The sequence below is a fragment of the Salvelinus fontinalis genome, unplaced genomic scaffold (assembly GCF_029448725.1).
Source record: "Salvelinus fontinalis isolate EN_2023a unplaced genomic scaffold, ASM2944872v1 scaffold_0031, whole genome shotgun sequence".
In the NCBI taxonomy this organism is placed as follows: domain Eukaryota; kingdom Metazoa; phylum Chordata; class Actinopteri; order Salmoniformes; family Salmonidae; genus Salvelinus; species Salvelinus fontinalis.
This window is the reverse complement of record NW_026600240.1, coordinates 231,724-246,113: the sequence shown is the minus strand read 5'-3', so window position 1 is coordinate 246,113 and position 14,390 is coordinate 231,724. Positions and strand designations below refer to the sequence as shown.

The window sequence follows — 14,390 nt, the reverse complement described above, 5'->3', positions numbered from 1 at the left end:
GGTGGAGGGGTTAGGGTGTAGTGTGGAGGGGTTAGGGTGTAGTGTGGAGGGGTTAGGGTGTAGTGTGGAGGGGTTAGGGTGTAGTGTGGAGGGGTTAGGGTGCAGGGGTTAGGGTGTAGTGTGGAGGGATTAGGGTGTAGTGTGGAGGGGTTAGGGTGTAGTGTGGAGGGTGTAGTGTGGAGGGGTTAGGGTGTAGTGTGGAGGGGTTAGGGTGGAGGGGTTAGGGTGGAGGGGTTAGGGTGTAGTGTGGAGGGGTTAGGGTGTAGTGTGGAGGGGTTAGGGTGTAGTGTGGAGGGTGTAGTGTGGAGGGGTTAGGGTGGAGGGGTTAGGGTGTAGTGTGGAGGGGTTAGGGTGTAGTGTGGAGGGGTTAGGGTGTAGTGTGGAGGGGTTAGGGTGGAGGGGTTAGGGTGTAGTGTGGAGGGGTTAGGGTGGAGGGGTTAGGGTGTAGTGTGGAGGGGTGTAGTGTGGAGGGGTTAGGGTGGAGTGTGGAGGGGTTAGGGTGGAGTGTGGAGGGGTTAGGGTGTAGTGTGGAGGGATTAGGGTGTAGTGTGGAGGAATTAGGGTGGAGTGTGGAGGGGTTAGGGTGTAGTGTGGAGGGGTTAGGGTGTAGTGTGGAGGGGTTAGGGTGGAGGGGTTAGGGTGTAGTGTGTAGGGGTTAGGGTGTAGTGTGGAGGGGTTAGGGTGTAGTGTGGAGGGATTAGGGTGGAGGGGTTAGGGTGTAGTGTGGAGGGGTTAGGGTGTAGTGTGGAGGGGTTAGGGTGTAGTGTGGAGGGGTTAGGGTGTAGTGTGGATGGGTTAGGGTGTAGTGTGGAGGGGTTAGGGTGGAGGGGTTAGGGTGTAGGGGTTAGGGTGTAGTGTGTAGGGGTTAGGGTGTAGTGTGGAGGGGTTAGGGTGTAGTGTGGAGGGTGTAGTGTGGAGGGGTTAGGGTGGAGGGGTTAGGGTGTAGTGTGGAGGGGTTAGGGTGTAGTGTGGAGGGGTTAGGGTGTAGTGTGGAGGGGTTAGGGTGTAGTGTGGAGGGGTTAGGGTGGAGGGGTTAGGGTGGAGTGTGGAGGGGTTAGGGTGGAGGGGTTAGGGTGGAGGGGTTAGGGTGGAGTGTGGAGGGGTTAGGGTGGAGGGGTTAGGGTGTAGTGTGTAGGGGTTAGGGTGTAGTGTGGAGGGGTTAGGGTGTAGTGTGGAGGGATTAGGGTGGAGGGGTTAGGGTGTAGTGTGGAGGGGTTAGGGTGTAGTGTGGAGGGGTTAGGGTGGAGGGGTTAGGGTGTAGTGTGTAGGGGTTAGGGTGTAGTGTGGAGGGGTTAGGGTGTAGTGTGGAGGGATTAGGGTGGAGGGGTTAGGGTGTAGTGTGGAGGGGTTAGGGTGTAGTGTGGAGGGGTTAGGGTGTAGTGTGGAGGGGTTAGGGTGTAGTGTGGATGGGTTAGGGTGTAGTGTGGAGGGGTTAGGGTGGAGGGGTTAGGGTGTAGGGGTTAGGGTGTAGTGTGGAGGGGTTAGGGTGTAGTGTGGAGGGGTTAGGGTGTAGTGTGGAGGGTGTAGTGTGGAGGGGTTAGGGTGGAGGGGTTAGGGTGTAGTGTGGAGGGGTTAGGGTGTAGTGTGGAGGGGTTAGGGTGTAGTGTGGAGGGGTTAGGGTGGAGGGGTTAGGGTGTAGTGTGGAGGGGTGTAGTGTGGAGGGGTTAGGGTGTAGTGTGGAGGGGTTAGGGTGTAGTGTGGATGGGTTAGGGTGTAGTGTGGAGGGGTTAGGGTGGAGGGGTTAGGGTGTAGGGGTTAGGGTGTAGTGTGTAGGGGTTAGGGTGTAGTGTGGAGGGGTTAGGGTGGAGTGTGGAGGGGTTAGGGTGGAGGGGTTAGGGTGGAGGGGTTAGGGTGTAGTGTGGAGGGGTTAGGGTGTAGTGTGGAGGGGTTAGGGTGGAGGGGTTAGGGTGTAGTGTGTAGGGGTTAGGGTGTAGTGTGGAGGGGTTAGGGTGTAGTGTGGAGGGATTAGGGTGGAGGGGTTAGGGTGTAGTGTGGAGGGGTTAGGGTGTAGTGTGGAGGGGTTAGGGTGTAGTGTGGAGGGGTTAGGGTGTAGTGTGGATGGGTTAGGGTGTAGTGTGGAGGGGTTAGGGTGTAGTGTGGAGGGATTAGGGTGGAGGGGTTAGGGTGTAGTGTGGAGGGGTTAGGGTGTAGTGTGGAGGGGTTAGGGTGGAGGGGTTAGGGTGTAGTGTGGAGGGGTTAGGGTGGAGGGGTTAGGGTGTAGTGTGGAGGGGTTAGGGTGTAGTGTGGAGGGGTTAGGGTGGAGTGTGGAGGGGTTAGGGTGTAGTGTGGAGGGGTTAGGGTGTAGTGTGGAGGGGTTAGGGTGTAGTGTGGAGGGGTTAGGGTGGAGGGGTTAGGGTGGAGGGGTTAGGGTGTAGTGTGGAGGGGGTAGGGTGGAGGGGTTAGGGTGTTGTGTGGAGGGGTTAGGGTGTAGTGTGGAGGGGTTAGGGTGTAGTGTGGAGGGTGGACGGGTTAGGGTGGAGGGGTTAGGGTGTAGAGGGGTTAGGGTGTAGTGTGGAGGGGTTAGGGTGTAGTGTGGAGGGGTTAGGGTGTAGTGTGGAGGGGTTAGGGTGTAGAGTGGAGGGGTTAGGGTGTAGGGTGGAGGGGTTAGGGTGGAGGGGTTAGGGTGGAGGGGTTAGGGTGTAGTGTGGAGGGGTTAGGGTGTGGGGTGGAGGGGTTAGGGTGTAGGGTGGAGGGGTTAGGGTGTGGAGGGGTTAGGGTGTAGGGTGGAGGGGTTAGGGTGTAGTGTGGAGGGGTTAGGGTGTAGTGTGGAGGGGTTAGTGTGGAGGGGTTAGGGTGTAGTGTGGAGGGGTTAGGGTGGAGGGGTTAGGGTGTAGTGTGGAGGGGTTAGGGTGTAGTGTGGAGGGGTTAGGGTGTAGTGTGGAGGGGTTAGGGTGGAGGGGTTAGGGTGTAGTGTGGAGGGGGTAGGGTGGAGGGGTTAGGGTGTTGTGTGGAGGGGTTAGGGTGTAGTGTGGAGGGGTTAGGGTGTAGTGTGGAGGGTGGAGTGTGGACGGGTTAGGGTGGAGGGGTTAGGGTGTAGAGGGGTTAGGGTGTAGTGTGGAGGGGTTAGGGTGTAGTGTGGAGGGGTTAGGGTGTAGTGTGGAGGGGTTAGGGTGTAGTGTGGAGGGGTTAGGGTGTAGGGTGGAGGGGTTAGGTTGGAGGGGTTAGGGTGGAGGGGTTAGGGTGTGGAGGGGTTAGGGTGTAGTGTGGAGGGGTTAGGGTGTAGGGTGGAGGGGTTAGGGTGTAGGGTGGAGGGGTTAGGGTGTGGAGGGGTTAGGGTGTAGGGTGGAGGGGTTAGGGTGTAGTGTGGAGGGGTTAGGGTGTAGTGTGGAGGGGTTAGTGTGGAGGGGTTAGGGTGTAGTGTGGAGGGGTTAGGGTGGAGGGGTTAGGGTGTAGTGTGGAGGGGTTAGGGTGTAGTGTGGAGGGGTTAGGGTGTAGGGTGGAGGGGTTAGGGTGGAGTGTGGAGGGGTTAGGGTGTAGGGTGGAGGGGTTAGGGTGTTACCTTGTCAAAGGGCACAGAGTAGGCATACAGGATGTCGTCATATCCGTGGTCGGCATAGAAACCGGCTTCTGCCAGTGTTGACACGACGATACACCTCCTAGACCCACCTGTCATTATATCACCACACTCACAACACACACACACACACAGTTCAGGCCTCTTATTGGGTGTGTGTGTGTGTGTGTGTGTGTGTGTGTGTGTGTGTGTGTGTGTGTGTGTGTGTGTGTGTGTGTGTGTGTGTGTGTGTGTGTGTGTGTGTGTGTGTGTATGTGTGTGTGTGTGTGTGTCTTACAGGGTCTTGTGTGTCTTCATGTGGGGTCGAAGTGTGACTCCCAGCTTGGTCCAGTGGTCTCTCATTTTCTCAGCATTCCTCTTCACTATGTCAACATCCACAACCATGACAGGAGTAGACAGGGTGGTTATATGCTCCCCCTCCATCACACTACACACACACACACACACACACACACACACACGTGTCAAATCTATTTCTAACCTGTCAATGGGGCAGAGTGTCAAAGGTCAAACCTGTAGCCTAAACTGAACCTGAAACTTCAGAAATACGGACATTTTGACAACCTGAACGACACTGGAACGAACAGAGCGATACAATGACAAAAGGCTATGATTCTAACTAAGTTACTCGGCTACTTTACTCTTGGAGGATTTCATTCAGATATTGCTGCATAATAAGACGCTGTTACCCAGGCAGCCGCTAGATCTGCGCTGGCGCGGGCTGCCAAACATTGAAGAAAGCTTGGAGTGAGATTTGAATTTCATTGTCCCCTGGCACAACCCCTAGACGGGGAACTGGGGGTCCTCCATCAGGAACATCTTACTCTGTTATAGATCATTTCCTGTACTTTTACGTATTTTGACATGGCGCTTAGCCCTGTGACCAGGAAGGAAAATAAAACTCACGTGGTTGGTTTGAACATTACATTACAACATTTGATGACTTTGAGATTTTGGGGGGGGGGGGGGGGGTGACATTTAAAGTATGCTAATATTTTAAACATTTTTTTTTAGGTGGTTTGTCACTTTGTTCAGACAGTAATGAAATGAAAGGAAGGGAGACTAATGCTAGAAACAGTGGGAAGGTGAAGCAGGATCTCAGTTCTCTAGAAACAGTGGGAAGGTGAAGCAGGGATCTCAGTTCTCTAGAAACAGTGGGAAGGTGAAGCAGGGATCCCTGTTCTCTAGAAACAGTGGGAAGGTGAAGCAGGATCCCTGTTCTCTAGAAACAGTGGGAAGGTGAAGCAGGGGTCCCTGTTCTCTAGAAACAGTGGGAAGGTGAAGCAGGGATCCCTGTTCTCTAGAAACAGTGGGAAGGTGAAGCAGGATCCCTGTTCTCTAGAAACAGGTGGAAGGTGAAGCAGGGATCCCTGTTCTCTAGAAACAGGTGGAAGGTGAAGCAGGGATCCCTGTTCTCTAGAAACAGGTGGAAGGTGAAGCAGGGATCCCTGTTCTCTAGAAACAGTGGGAAGGTGAAGCAGGAATCCCTGTTCTCTAGAAACAGTGGGAAGGTGAAGCAGGGATCCCTGTTCTCTAGAAACAGTGGGAAGGTGAAGCAGGATCCCTGTTCTCTAGAAACAGTGGGAAGGTGAAGCAGGATCCCTGTTCTCTAGAAACAGTGGGAAGGTGAAGCAGGGATCCCTGTTCTCTAGAAACAGTGGGAAGGTGAAGCAGGGATCCCTGTTCTCTAGAAACAGTGGGAAGGTGAAGCAGGGATCCCTGTTCTCTAGAAACAGTGGGAAGGTGAAGCAGGATCCCTGTTCTCTAGAAACAGTGGGAAGGTGAAGCAGGATCCCTGTTCTCTATAAACAGTGGGAAGGTGAAGCAGGATCCCTGTTCTCTAGAAACAGGTGGAAGGTGAAGCAGGGGTCCCTGTTCTCTAGAAACAGTGGGAAGGTGAAGCAGGGATCCCTGTTCTCTAGAAACAGTGGGAAGGCGAAGCAGGGATCCCTGTTCTCTAGAAACAGTGGGAAGGCGAAGCAGGGATCCCTGTTCTCTAGAAACAGTGGGAAGGTGAAGCAGGATCCCTGTTCTCTAGAAACAGTGGGAAGGTGAAGCAGGGATCCCTGTTCTCTAGAAACAGTGGGAAGGTGAAGCAGGATCCCTGTTCTCTAGAAACAGTGGGAAGGTAAAGCAGGGATCCCTGTTCTCTAGAAACAGTGGGAAGCTGAAGCAGGGATCCCTGTTCTCTAGAAACAGTGGGAAGGCGAAGCAGGGATCCCTGTTCTCTAGAAACAGTGGGAAGGTGAAGCAGGGATCCCTGTTCTCTAGAAACAGTGGGAAGGCGAAGCAGGGATCCCTGTTCTCTAGAAACAGTGGGAAGGTGAAGCAGGATCCCTGTTCTCTAGAAACAGTGGGAAGGTGAAGCAGGGATCCCTGTTCTCTAGAAACAGTGGGAAGGTGAAGCAGGATCCCTGTTCTCTAGAAACAGTGGGAAGGCGAAGCAGGGATCCCTGTTCTCTAGAAACAGTGGGAAGGCGAAGCAGGGATCCCTGTTCTCTAGAAACAGTGGGAAGCTGAAGCAGGGATCCCTGTTCTCTAGAAACAGTGGGAAGGCGAAGCAGGGATTCCTGTTCTCTAGAAACAGTGGGAAGGTGAAGCAGGGATCCCTGTTCTCTAGAAACAGGTGGAAGGTGAAGCAGGATCCCTGTTCTATAGAAACAGGTGGAAGGTGAAGCAGGGATCCCTGTTCTCTAGAAACAGTGGGAAGGTGAAGCAGGGATCCCTGTTCTCTAGAAACAGGTGGAAGGTGAAGCAGGGATCCCTGTTCTCTAGAAACAGGTGGGAAGGTGAAGCAGGAATCCCTGTTCTCTAGAGACAGTGGGAAGGTGAAGCAGGATCCCTGTTCTCTAGAAACAGTGGGAAGGCGAAGCAGGATCCCTGTTCTCTAGAAACAGTGGGAAGCTGAAGCAGGGATCCCTGTTCTCTAGAAACAGTGGGAAGGTGAAGCAGGGATCCCTGTTCTCTAGAAACAGTGGGAAGGTGAAGCAGGGATCCCTGTTCTCTAGAAACAGTGGGAAGGTGAAGCAGGGATCCCTGTTCTCTAGAAACAGTGGGAAGCTGAAGCAGGGATCCCTGTTCTCTAGAAACAGTGGGAAGGCGAAGCAGGGATCCCTGTTCTCTAGAAACAGTGGGAAGGTGAAGCAGGGATCCCTGTTCTCTAGAAACAGTGGGAAGGCGAAGCAGGGATCCCTGTTCTCTAGAAACAGTGGGAAGGTGAAGCAGGATCCCTGTTCTCTAGAAACAGTGGGAAGGTGAAGCAGGGATCCCTGTTCTCTAGAAACAGTGGGAAGGTGAAGCAGGATCCCTGTTCTCTAGAAACAGTGGGAAGGCGAAGCAGGGATCCCTGTTCTCTAGAAACAGTGGGAAGGTGAAGCAGGGATCCCTGTTCTCTAGAAACAGGTGGAAGGTGAAGCAGGATCCCTGTTCTATAGAAACAGGTGGAAGGTGAAGCAGGGATCCCTGTTCTCTAGAAACAGTGGGAAGGTGAAGCAGGGATCCCTGTTCTCTAGAAACAGGTGGAAGGTGAAGCAGGGATCCCTGTTCTCTAGAAACAGGTGGGAAGGTGAAGCAGGAATCCCTGTTCTCTAGAAACAGTGGGAAGGTGAAGCAGGATCCCTGTTCTCTAGAAACAGTGGGAAGGCGAAGCAGGATCCCTGTTCTCTAGAAACAGTGGGAAGGTGAAGCAGGATCCCTGTTCTCTAGAAACAGTGGGAAGGCAAAGCAGGGATCCCTGTTCTCTAGAAACAGTGGGAAGCTGAAGCAGGGATCCCTGTTCTCTAGAAAAAGTGGGAAGGCGAAACAGGGATCCCTGTTCTCTAGAAACAGTGGGAAGGTGAAGCAGGGATCCCTGTTCTCTAGAAACAGTGGGAAGGCGAAGCAGGGATCCCTGTTCTCTAGAAACAGTGGGAAGGTGAAGCAGGATCCCTGTTCTCTAGAAACAGTGGGAAGGTGAAGCAGGGATCCCTGTTCTCTAGAAACAGTGGGAAGGTGAAGCAGGATCCCTGTTCTCTAGAAACAGTGGGAAAGCGAAGCAGGGATCCCTGTTCTCTAGAAACAGTGGGAAGGCGAAGCAGGGATCCCTGTTCTCTAGAAACAGTGGGAAGCTGAAGCAGGGATCCCTGTTCTCTAGAAACAGTGGGAAGGCGAAGCAGGGATCCCTGTTCTCTAGAAACAGTGGGAAGGTGAAGCAGGGATCCCTGTTCTCTAGAAACAGGTGGAAGGTGAAGCAGGATCCCTGTTCTATAGAAACAGGTGGAAGGTGAAGCAGGGATCCCTGTTCTCTAGAAACAGTGGGAAGGTGAAGCAGGGATCCCTGTTCTCTAGAAACAGTGGGAAGGTGAAGCAGGATCCCTGTTCTCTAGAAACAGTGGGAAGGCGAAGCAGGATCCCTGTTCTCTAGAAACAGTGGGAAGCTGAAGCAGGGATCCCTGTTCTCTAGAAACAGTGGGAAGGTGAAGCAGGGATCCCTGTTCTCTAGAAACAGTGGGAAGGTGAAAACAGTGGGAAGGTGAAGCAGGATCCCTGTTCTCTAGAAACAGTGGGAAGCTGAAGCAGGGATCCCTGTTCTCTAGAAACAGTGGGAAGGTGAAGCAGGGATCCCTGTTCTCTAGAAACAGTGGGAAGGTGAAGCAGGGATCCCTGTTCTCTAGAAACAGTGGGAAGGCGAAGCAGGGATCCCTGTTCTCTAGAAACAGTGGGAAGGTGAAGCAGGATCCCTGTTCTCTAGAAACAGTGGGAAGGTGAACCAGGGATCCCTGTTCTCTAGAAACAGTGGGAAGGTGAAGCAGGGATCCCTGTTCTCTAGAAACAGGTGGAAGGTGAAGCAGGATCCCTGTTCTATAGAAACAGGTGGAAGGTGAAGCAGGGATCCCTGTTCTCTAGAAACAGTGGGAAGGTGAAGCAGGGATCCCTGTTCTCTAGAAACAGGTGGAAGGTGAAGCAGGGATCCCTGTTCTCTAGAAACAGGTGGGAAGGTGAAGCAGGAATCCCTGTTCTCTAGAAACAGTGGGAAGGTGAAGCAGGATCCCTGTTCTCTAGAAACAGTGGGAAGGTGAAGCAGGATCCCTGTTCTCTAGAAACAGTGGGAAGCTGAAGCAGGGATCCCTGTTCTCTAGAAACAGTGGGAAGGTGAAGCAGGGATCCCTGTTCTCTAGAAACAGTGGGAAGGTGAAGCAGGGATCCCTGTTCTCTAGAAACAGTGGGAAGGTGAAGCAGGATCCCTGTTCTCTAGAAACAGTGGGAAGGTGAAGCAGGGATCCCTGTTCTCTAGAAACAGTGAAGCAGGGATCCCTGTTCTCTAGAAACAGTGGGAAGGTGAAGCAGGGATCCCTGTTCTCTAGAAACAGTGGGAAGGTGAAGCAGGGATCCCTGTTCTCTAGAAACAGGTGGAAGGTGAAGCAGGGATCCCTGTTCTCTAGAAACAGTGGGAAGGTGAAGCAGGGATCCCTGTTCTCAGGTGGAAAGTTGTATGTGATACGCGCCAGGAATTGTCAGCAACACACCAAGGATCTGCACAGGAAATTGTCATATTGATGGCAGTGGGTAAACAAATCATTGATTGCAGTGTCCTTGTCCAGACTTCTTTCAAGGTAAGGTCACAAACATTTTGTACTTGGGGTGAACTCTCTCTTTTTAAAAATAGGGCTAATTTCTCTAAATCACCCAACCGTCAAGAAAAATCTACTGAATATCAATATTCAGGTGGTTTATATGAACTAGTTGAAGATCCTCGTTCTCTACATAGACAGACTAATCTTGAGGGGCGTTTCTTTAAAACATGCATCCAATCCCCTTGATCCCTTACATAACTAGACCAATCATATGCTTCAAAGTGCCGCGGTTCACGGTTACGTTAATGAACCTTTATTTAACTAGGAATGCCAGTTGAAAACCCATCCGTATTTACGGTACTGTGGCAAGACTGGACAATGAGGTTCGGCTCGTGATGCAGGCCTACATGCTCCGATTTCAAAACGATTTGGAGCACAGTTCAGCATGAACGCGTTGACTATACAAGTAGAAAGAGCGTGAAAAGAGGGTAAAATGCGGCCAATGTGTTTTATAACTTTGTAAACCTACTCACAGAAATGATGTATCAGTCTCTTGTCCAGCGCGGCTGAGATGAACGGCACAGACACAAACCTTTATTCCAGATAAAACTAACTCGAACTAGTCAGCCCCTAATCAGCTGTGGTCAAGGTTCAATCCTATGGTGTCCCTGCGTGACCAAACATATCTGAGGGAGAGCGCGTCCTCTTTGACAAATCCGCTCAAGCCGCTCATTCTGACGATGGTGCACTCTGTAGTTCGTTTCTCAGCCAAACGGCAGCCCCGCCACTTTTTTCTTCACATTCATGTCTCTATAAAAAAAGCCTTTGTCAGTTTGTCTTACTTCCTACAAGGTTCTATATTTTTTACTAAGTTATTACTGTGTTATTGCTATACTATGTATGCATTCAATGAAGTATCAATTGTAACTACTGGTTACTACTACTAGTTAGCGATATTATTACCAGTTAGTGATACTGTTATAGTATTTATAGGAGGTGTTTTAAAAGGGTGTTTTCAATCCACTACTACTAAACATGTGCATTTAACATAGAAACATCTCCTATTTTTTAGGATTTTGATATTGAATAACGTTTATTAGAGCTAAGGGGAAGCGCCGTCTTGAATTTTCCAGAGTAAAGATTGACGCCAATGTTACATTGGCAGGCTTGAGCAAATTGTGTGTTTTTGCTGCTTGTATGACCAGACCAAAAGAAGACCGAGGCCTATTTTGTTTCAGACCTACGAAGATGAATGAAAGTTTTATTTTCCCTTATACAAAGTTATGCAGAGTAACCAAGGTGCTGTCTTATAGATGCTGTCTTATAGGTGCTGTCTTATAGATGCTGTCTTATAGATGCTGTCTTATAGATACTGTCTTATAGATACTGTCTTATAGATGCTGTCTTATAGATACTGTCTTATAGATGCTGTCTTATAGATGCTGTCTTATAGATGCTGTCTTATAGATACTGTCTTATAGATACTGTCTTATAGATACTGTCTTATAGATACTGTCTTATAGATGCTGTCTTATAGATGCTGTCTTATAGATACTGTCTTATAGATCCTGTCTTATAGATGCTGTCTTATAGATACTGTCTTATAGGTGCTGTCTTATAGATCCTGTCTTAAAGATACTGTCTTATAGATACTGTCTTATAGATGCTGTCTTATAGATGCTGTCTTAAAGATACTGTCTTATAGATACTGTCTTATAGATGCTGTCTTATAGATGCTGTCTTATAGATCCTGTCTCATAGATACTGTCTTATAGATACTGTCTTATAGATGCTGTCTTATAGATACTGTCTTATAGATGCTGTCTTATAGATGCTGTCTTATAGGCGCTGTCTTATAGATCCTGTCTTATAGATCCTGTCTTATAGATCCTGTCTTATAGATGCTGTCTTATAGATACTGTCTTATAGATCCTGTCTTATAGATGCTGTCTTATAGGCGAAGTAGGCTGTGATTCGATGAGAAATTAACAGGCACCGCATCGATTATATGCAACGCAGACACGCTAGATAAATTAGTAATATCATCAACCATGTGTAGTTAACTAGTGATTATGTTAATGTTGATTGTTTTTTATAAGGTAAGTTTAATGCTAGCTAGCAACTTACCTTGGCTTCTTGCTGCACTCACATAACGGGTAGTCAGCCTGGAATAGCAGGGCTTTCTCCTATAGAGCTCCATTTTTATGGAATGGTCTGCCTACCCATGTGAGAGACGCCGACTCAGTCTTTATTGAAGACTCATCTCTTCAGTAGGTCGTATGATTGAGTGTAGTCTGGCCCAGGAGTGGGAAGATGAACGGAAAGGCTCTGGAGCAACGAACCGCCCTTGCTGTCTCTGCCTGGCCGGTTCCCCTCTCTCCACTGGGATTCTCTGCCTCTAACCCTATTACAGGGGCTGAGTCACTGGCTTACTGGTGCTCTTTCATGCCGTCCCTAGGAGGGGTGCGTCACTTGAGTGGGTTGAGTCACTGACGTGATCTTCCTGTCTGGGTTGGCGCCCCCCCCTTGGGTTGTGCCGTGGTGGAGATCTTTGTGGGCTATACTCTGCCTTGTCTCAGGATGGTAAATTGGTAGTTGAAGATATCTCTCTAGTGGTGTGGGGGCTGTGCTTTGGCAAAGTGGGTGGGGTAATATCCTTCCTGTTTGGCCCTGTCCGGGGGTATCATCGGATGGGGCCACAGTGTCTCCTGACCCCTCCTGTCTCAGCCTCCAGTATTTATGCTGCAGTAGTTTATGTGTGGTGGGGCTAGGGTCAGTTTGTTATATCTTGGAGTACTTCTCCTCTCTTATCCGGTGTCCTGTGTGAATTTAAGTATGCTCTCTATAATTCTCTCTTTCTTTCTCTTTCTTTCTCTCTCTCGGAGGACCTGAGCCCTAGGACCATACTTCAGTCCACCTGGCTGTGCTGCTGCTCCAGTTTCAACTGTTCTGCCTGCGGCTATGGAACCCTGACTTGTTCACCGGACGTGCTACCTGTCCCAGACCTGCTGTTTTCAACTCTCTAGAGACAGCAGGAGCGGTAGAGATACTCTCAATGATCGGCTATGAAAAGCCAACTGACATTTACTCCTGAGGTGCTGACTTGCTGCACCCTCTACAACTACTGTGAATATTATTATTTGACCCTGTTGGTCATTTATGAACATTTGAACATCTTGGCCATGTTCTGTTATAATCTCCACCCGGCACAGCCAGAAGAGGACTGGCCACCCCTCGTAGCCTGGTTCCTCTCTAGGTTTCTTCCTAGGTTTTGGCCTTTCTAGGGAGTTTTTCCTAGACACCATACTTCGACACCTGCATTGCTTGCTTTTTGGGGTTTAAAGGCTGGGTTTCTGTACAGCACTTTGATATATCAGCTGATGTAAGAAGGGCTTTATAAAAGATCGAATCCCCGAGCTGTGAAGGTAAAAATCTGTTGTTCTGCCCCAAAAATGCCGATTACCGAATGTTATGAAAACTTGAAAATCTTGAAAAATTAATTGGCCATTCCGATTAATCGGGCGGCCTCTAGTTGAAACCACCACAAGCCTCCCTGTTCACTATGAGTCCTGGTCAAACATCCTCTAAAACTGTGTTGAGTAACATGGTGACCAGTCATGATGGATCAGCGGGGCTCCGTGTGGGCAATAAATGGTCCAGGCCAAAAGAGGTATTGTAGCCCAAGAATTAGCTGGTAGACCTCTTCGGCTAGCTGGGATATGGGCCTAACTTGAGGCTAGCTCAAGGCTAACTGGTGCTTGCTTCGGGACAGAGGCGTTAGCAGTAGCCACTCGGTTGCAGCTAGCTAGCTGCGTTGAGCCGTTGTAATGGTCCAGAGCTCGCGGCAGGAATCCGGTGGAAAAAGCAGCATGACATGCTCTGGGTTGATATCGCACTGTGGTAAGTATTGACCGAGCTGAAGCTGGCTATTGTCTGAGTTAACGGTGAAGACCACTAGCAGTGGCTAACTGACTACTAGCTAGTAGCTAGTTAGCTGGCTAGCTTCTGATAGGGGTTCCGGTTCTAAAGTAAAAAAAATAGCAGATCCATACCACATTGGGTGAGGCGGGTTGCAGGAAATATCTTCAGTCCGTAGATGGAAAGTGAGATTAAAATATATACGAAAAAAACGAGGGAAACGACTATTTACATGGGACAAGACAAACACATGTCTGACTGCTACACCATCTTGGTTTGTGAGGAGTCTGATATTCAAACTAGACACTCTAATGTACTTGTCCTCTTGCTCAGTTGTGCACCGGGGCCTCCCACTCCTTTTTCTATTCTGGTTAGAGCCAGTTTGCGCTGTTCTGTGAAGGGAGTAGTCCACAGCGTTGTACGAGATCTTCAGTTTCTTGGCAATTTCTCGCGTGGAATAGCCTTAATTTCTCAGAACAAGAATAGACTGACGAGTTTCAGAAGAAAGGTCTTTGTTTCTGGCCACTTTGAGCCTGTAATTGATACCCACAAATGCTGATGCTCCAGATATTCAACTAGTGTAAAGAAGGCCAGTTTTATTGCTTCTTTAATCAGAAAAACAGTTTTCAGCTAACATAACTGCAAAAGTGTTTTCTAATGATCAATTAGCCTTTAAAATGATAAACTTGGATTAGCCAACACAACGTGCCATTGGAACACAGGAGTGATGGTTGCTGATGATGGGCCTCTGTGTGCCCATGTAGATATTCCATAAAACAATCAGCCGTTTCCAGCTACAATAGTCATTTATAACATTAACAATGTCTACACTGTATTTCTGATCAATTTGATGTCATTTTAATGGACAACGTGTTTTATTTTCTTTCAAAAACAAGGACATTTCTAAGTGACCCCAAACTTTTGAACGTAAGTAGTTGTGTGAATTGAATTTTTTTATTTGACTCCAAGTTGTAGAAACATCTCAGTAATGATCAATGGAAACAGCATCTGTTTCCATTGAGCTCAATTTTGAGTATCATAGCAAAGGGTCTAAATACTTATGTAAATAGTTTTAGTTTTTGTTAAACCTGTTTCTGCTTTGTCATTATGGGGTATTGTGTGTAGATTTATGAAGAATAAAAGTAATTTAAGACATTTTATAATAAGGCTGTAACGTAGCAACATGTGGAAAAAGTCAAGGGGTCTGAATCCTTAACGAATGCACTGTAAGTTCTAGGAAGAGTAGCCGCTGCCTTGGCAGGAACTAATGGTGATCCATATTAAACCCCAGGAAGAGAAGCTGCTGCATTGGCAGGAACTAATGGTGATCCATATTAAACCCCAGGAAGAGAAGCTGCTGCATTGGCAGGAACTAATGGTGATCCATAATAAACCCCAGGAAGAGT

At 49.1% G+C, this 14,390-nt stretch overlaps 1 protein-coding gene across 1 annotated transcript in view; it reads right to left on the bottom strand.

Moving 5' to 3' along the window:
• zgc:162816 (uncharacterized protein LOC571260 homolog) overlaps nucleotides 1-9,741 on the bottom strand; it is a 31,475-nt gene extending 21,734 nt beyond the window's left edge. The window contains exons 1-3 of the mRNA XM_055910779.1: nucleotides 9,600-9,741; nucleotides 3,792-3,941; nucleotides 3,500-3,629 (exon numbers count right to left, since the gene is read on the bottom strand). Coding sequence (XP_055766754.1) covers nucleotides 3,500-3,629; nucleotides 3,792-3,937 — 276 coding nt within the window. The 5' untranslated portion in view covers nucleotides 3,938-3,941; nucleotides 9,600-9,741. The remainder of the gene's footprint in view (nucleotides 1-3,499; nucleotides 3,630-3,791; nucleotides 3,942-9,599) is intronic.
• Between the last annotated feature and the right edge of the window lie 4,649 nt (nucleotides 9,742-14,390).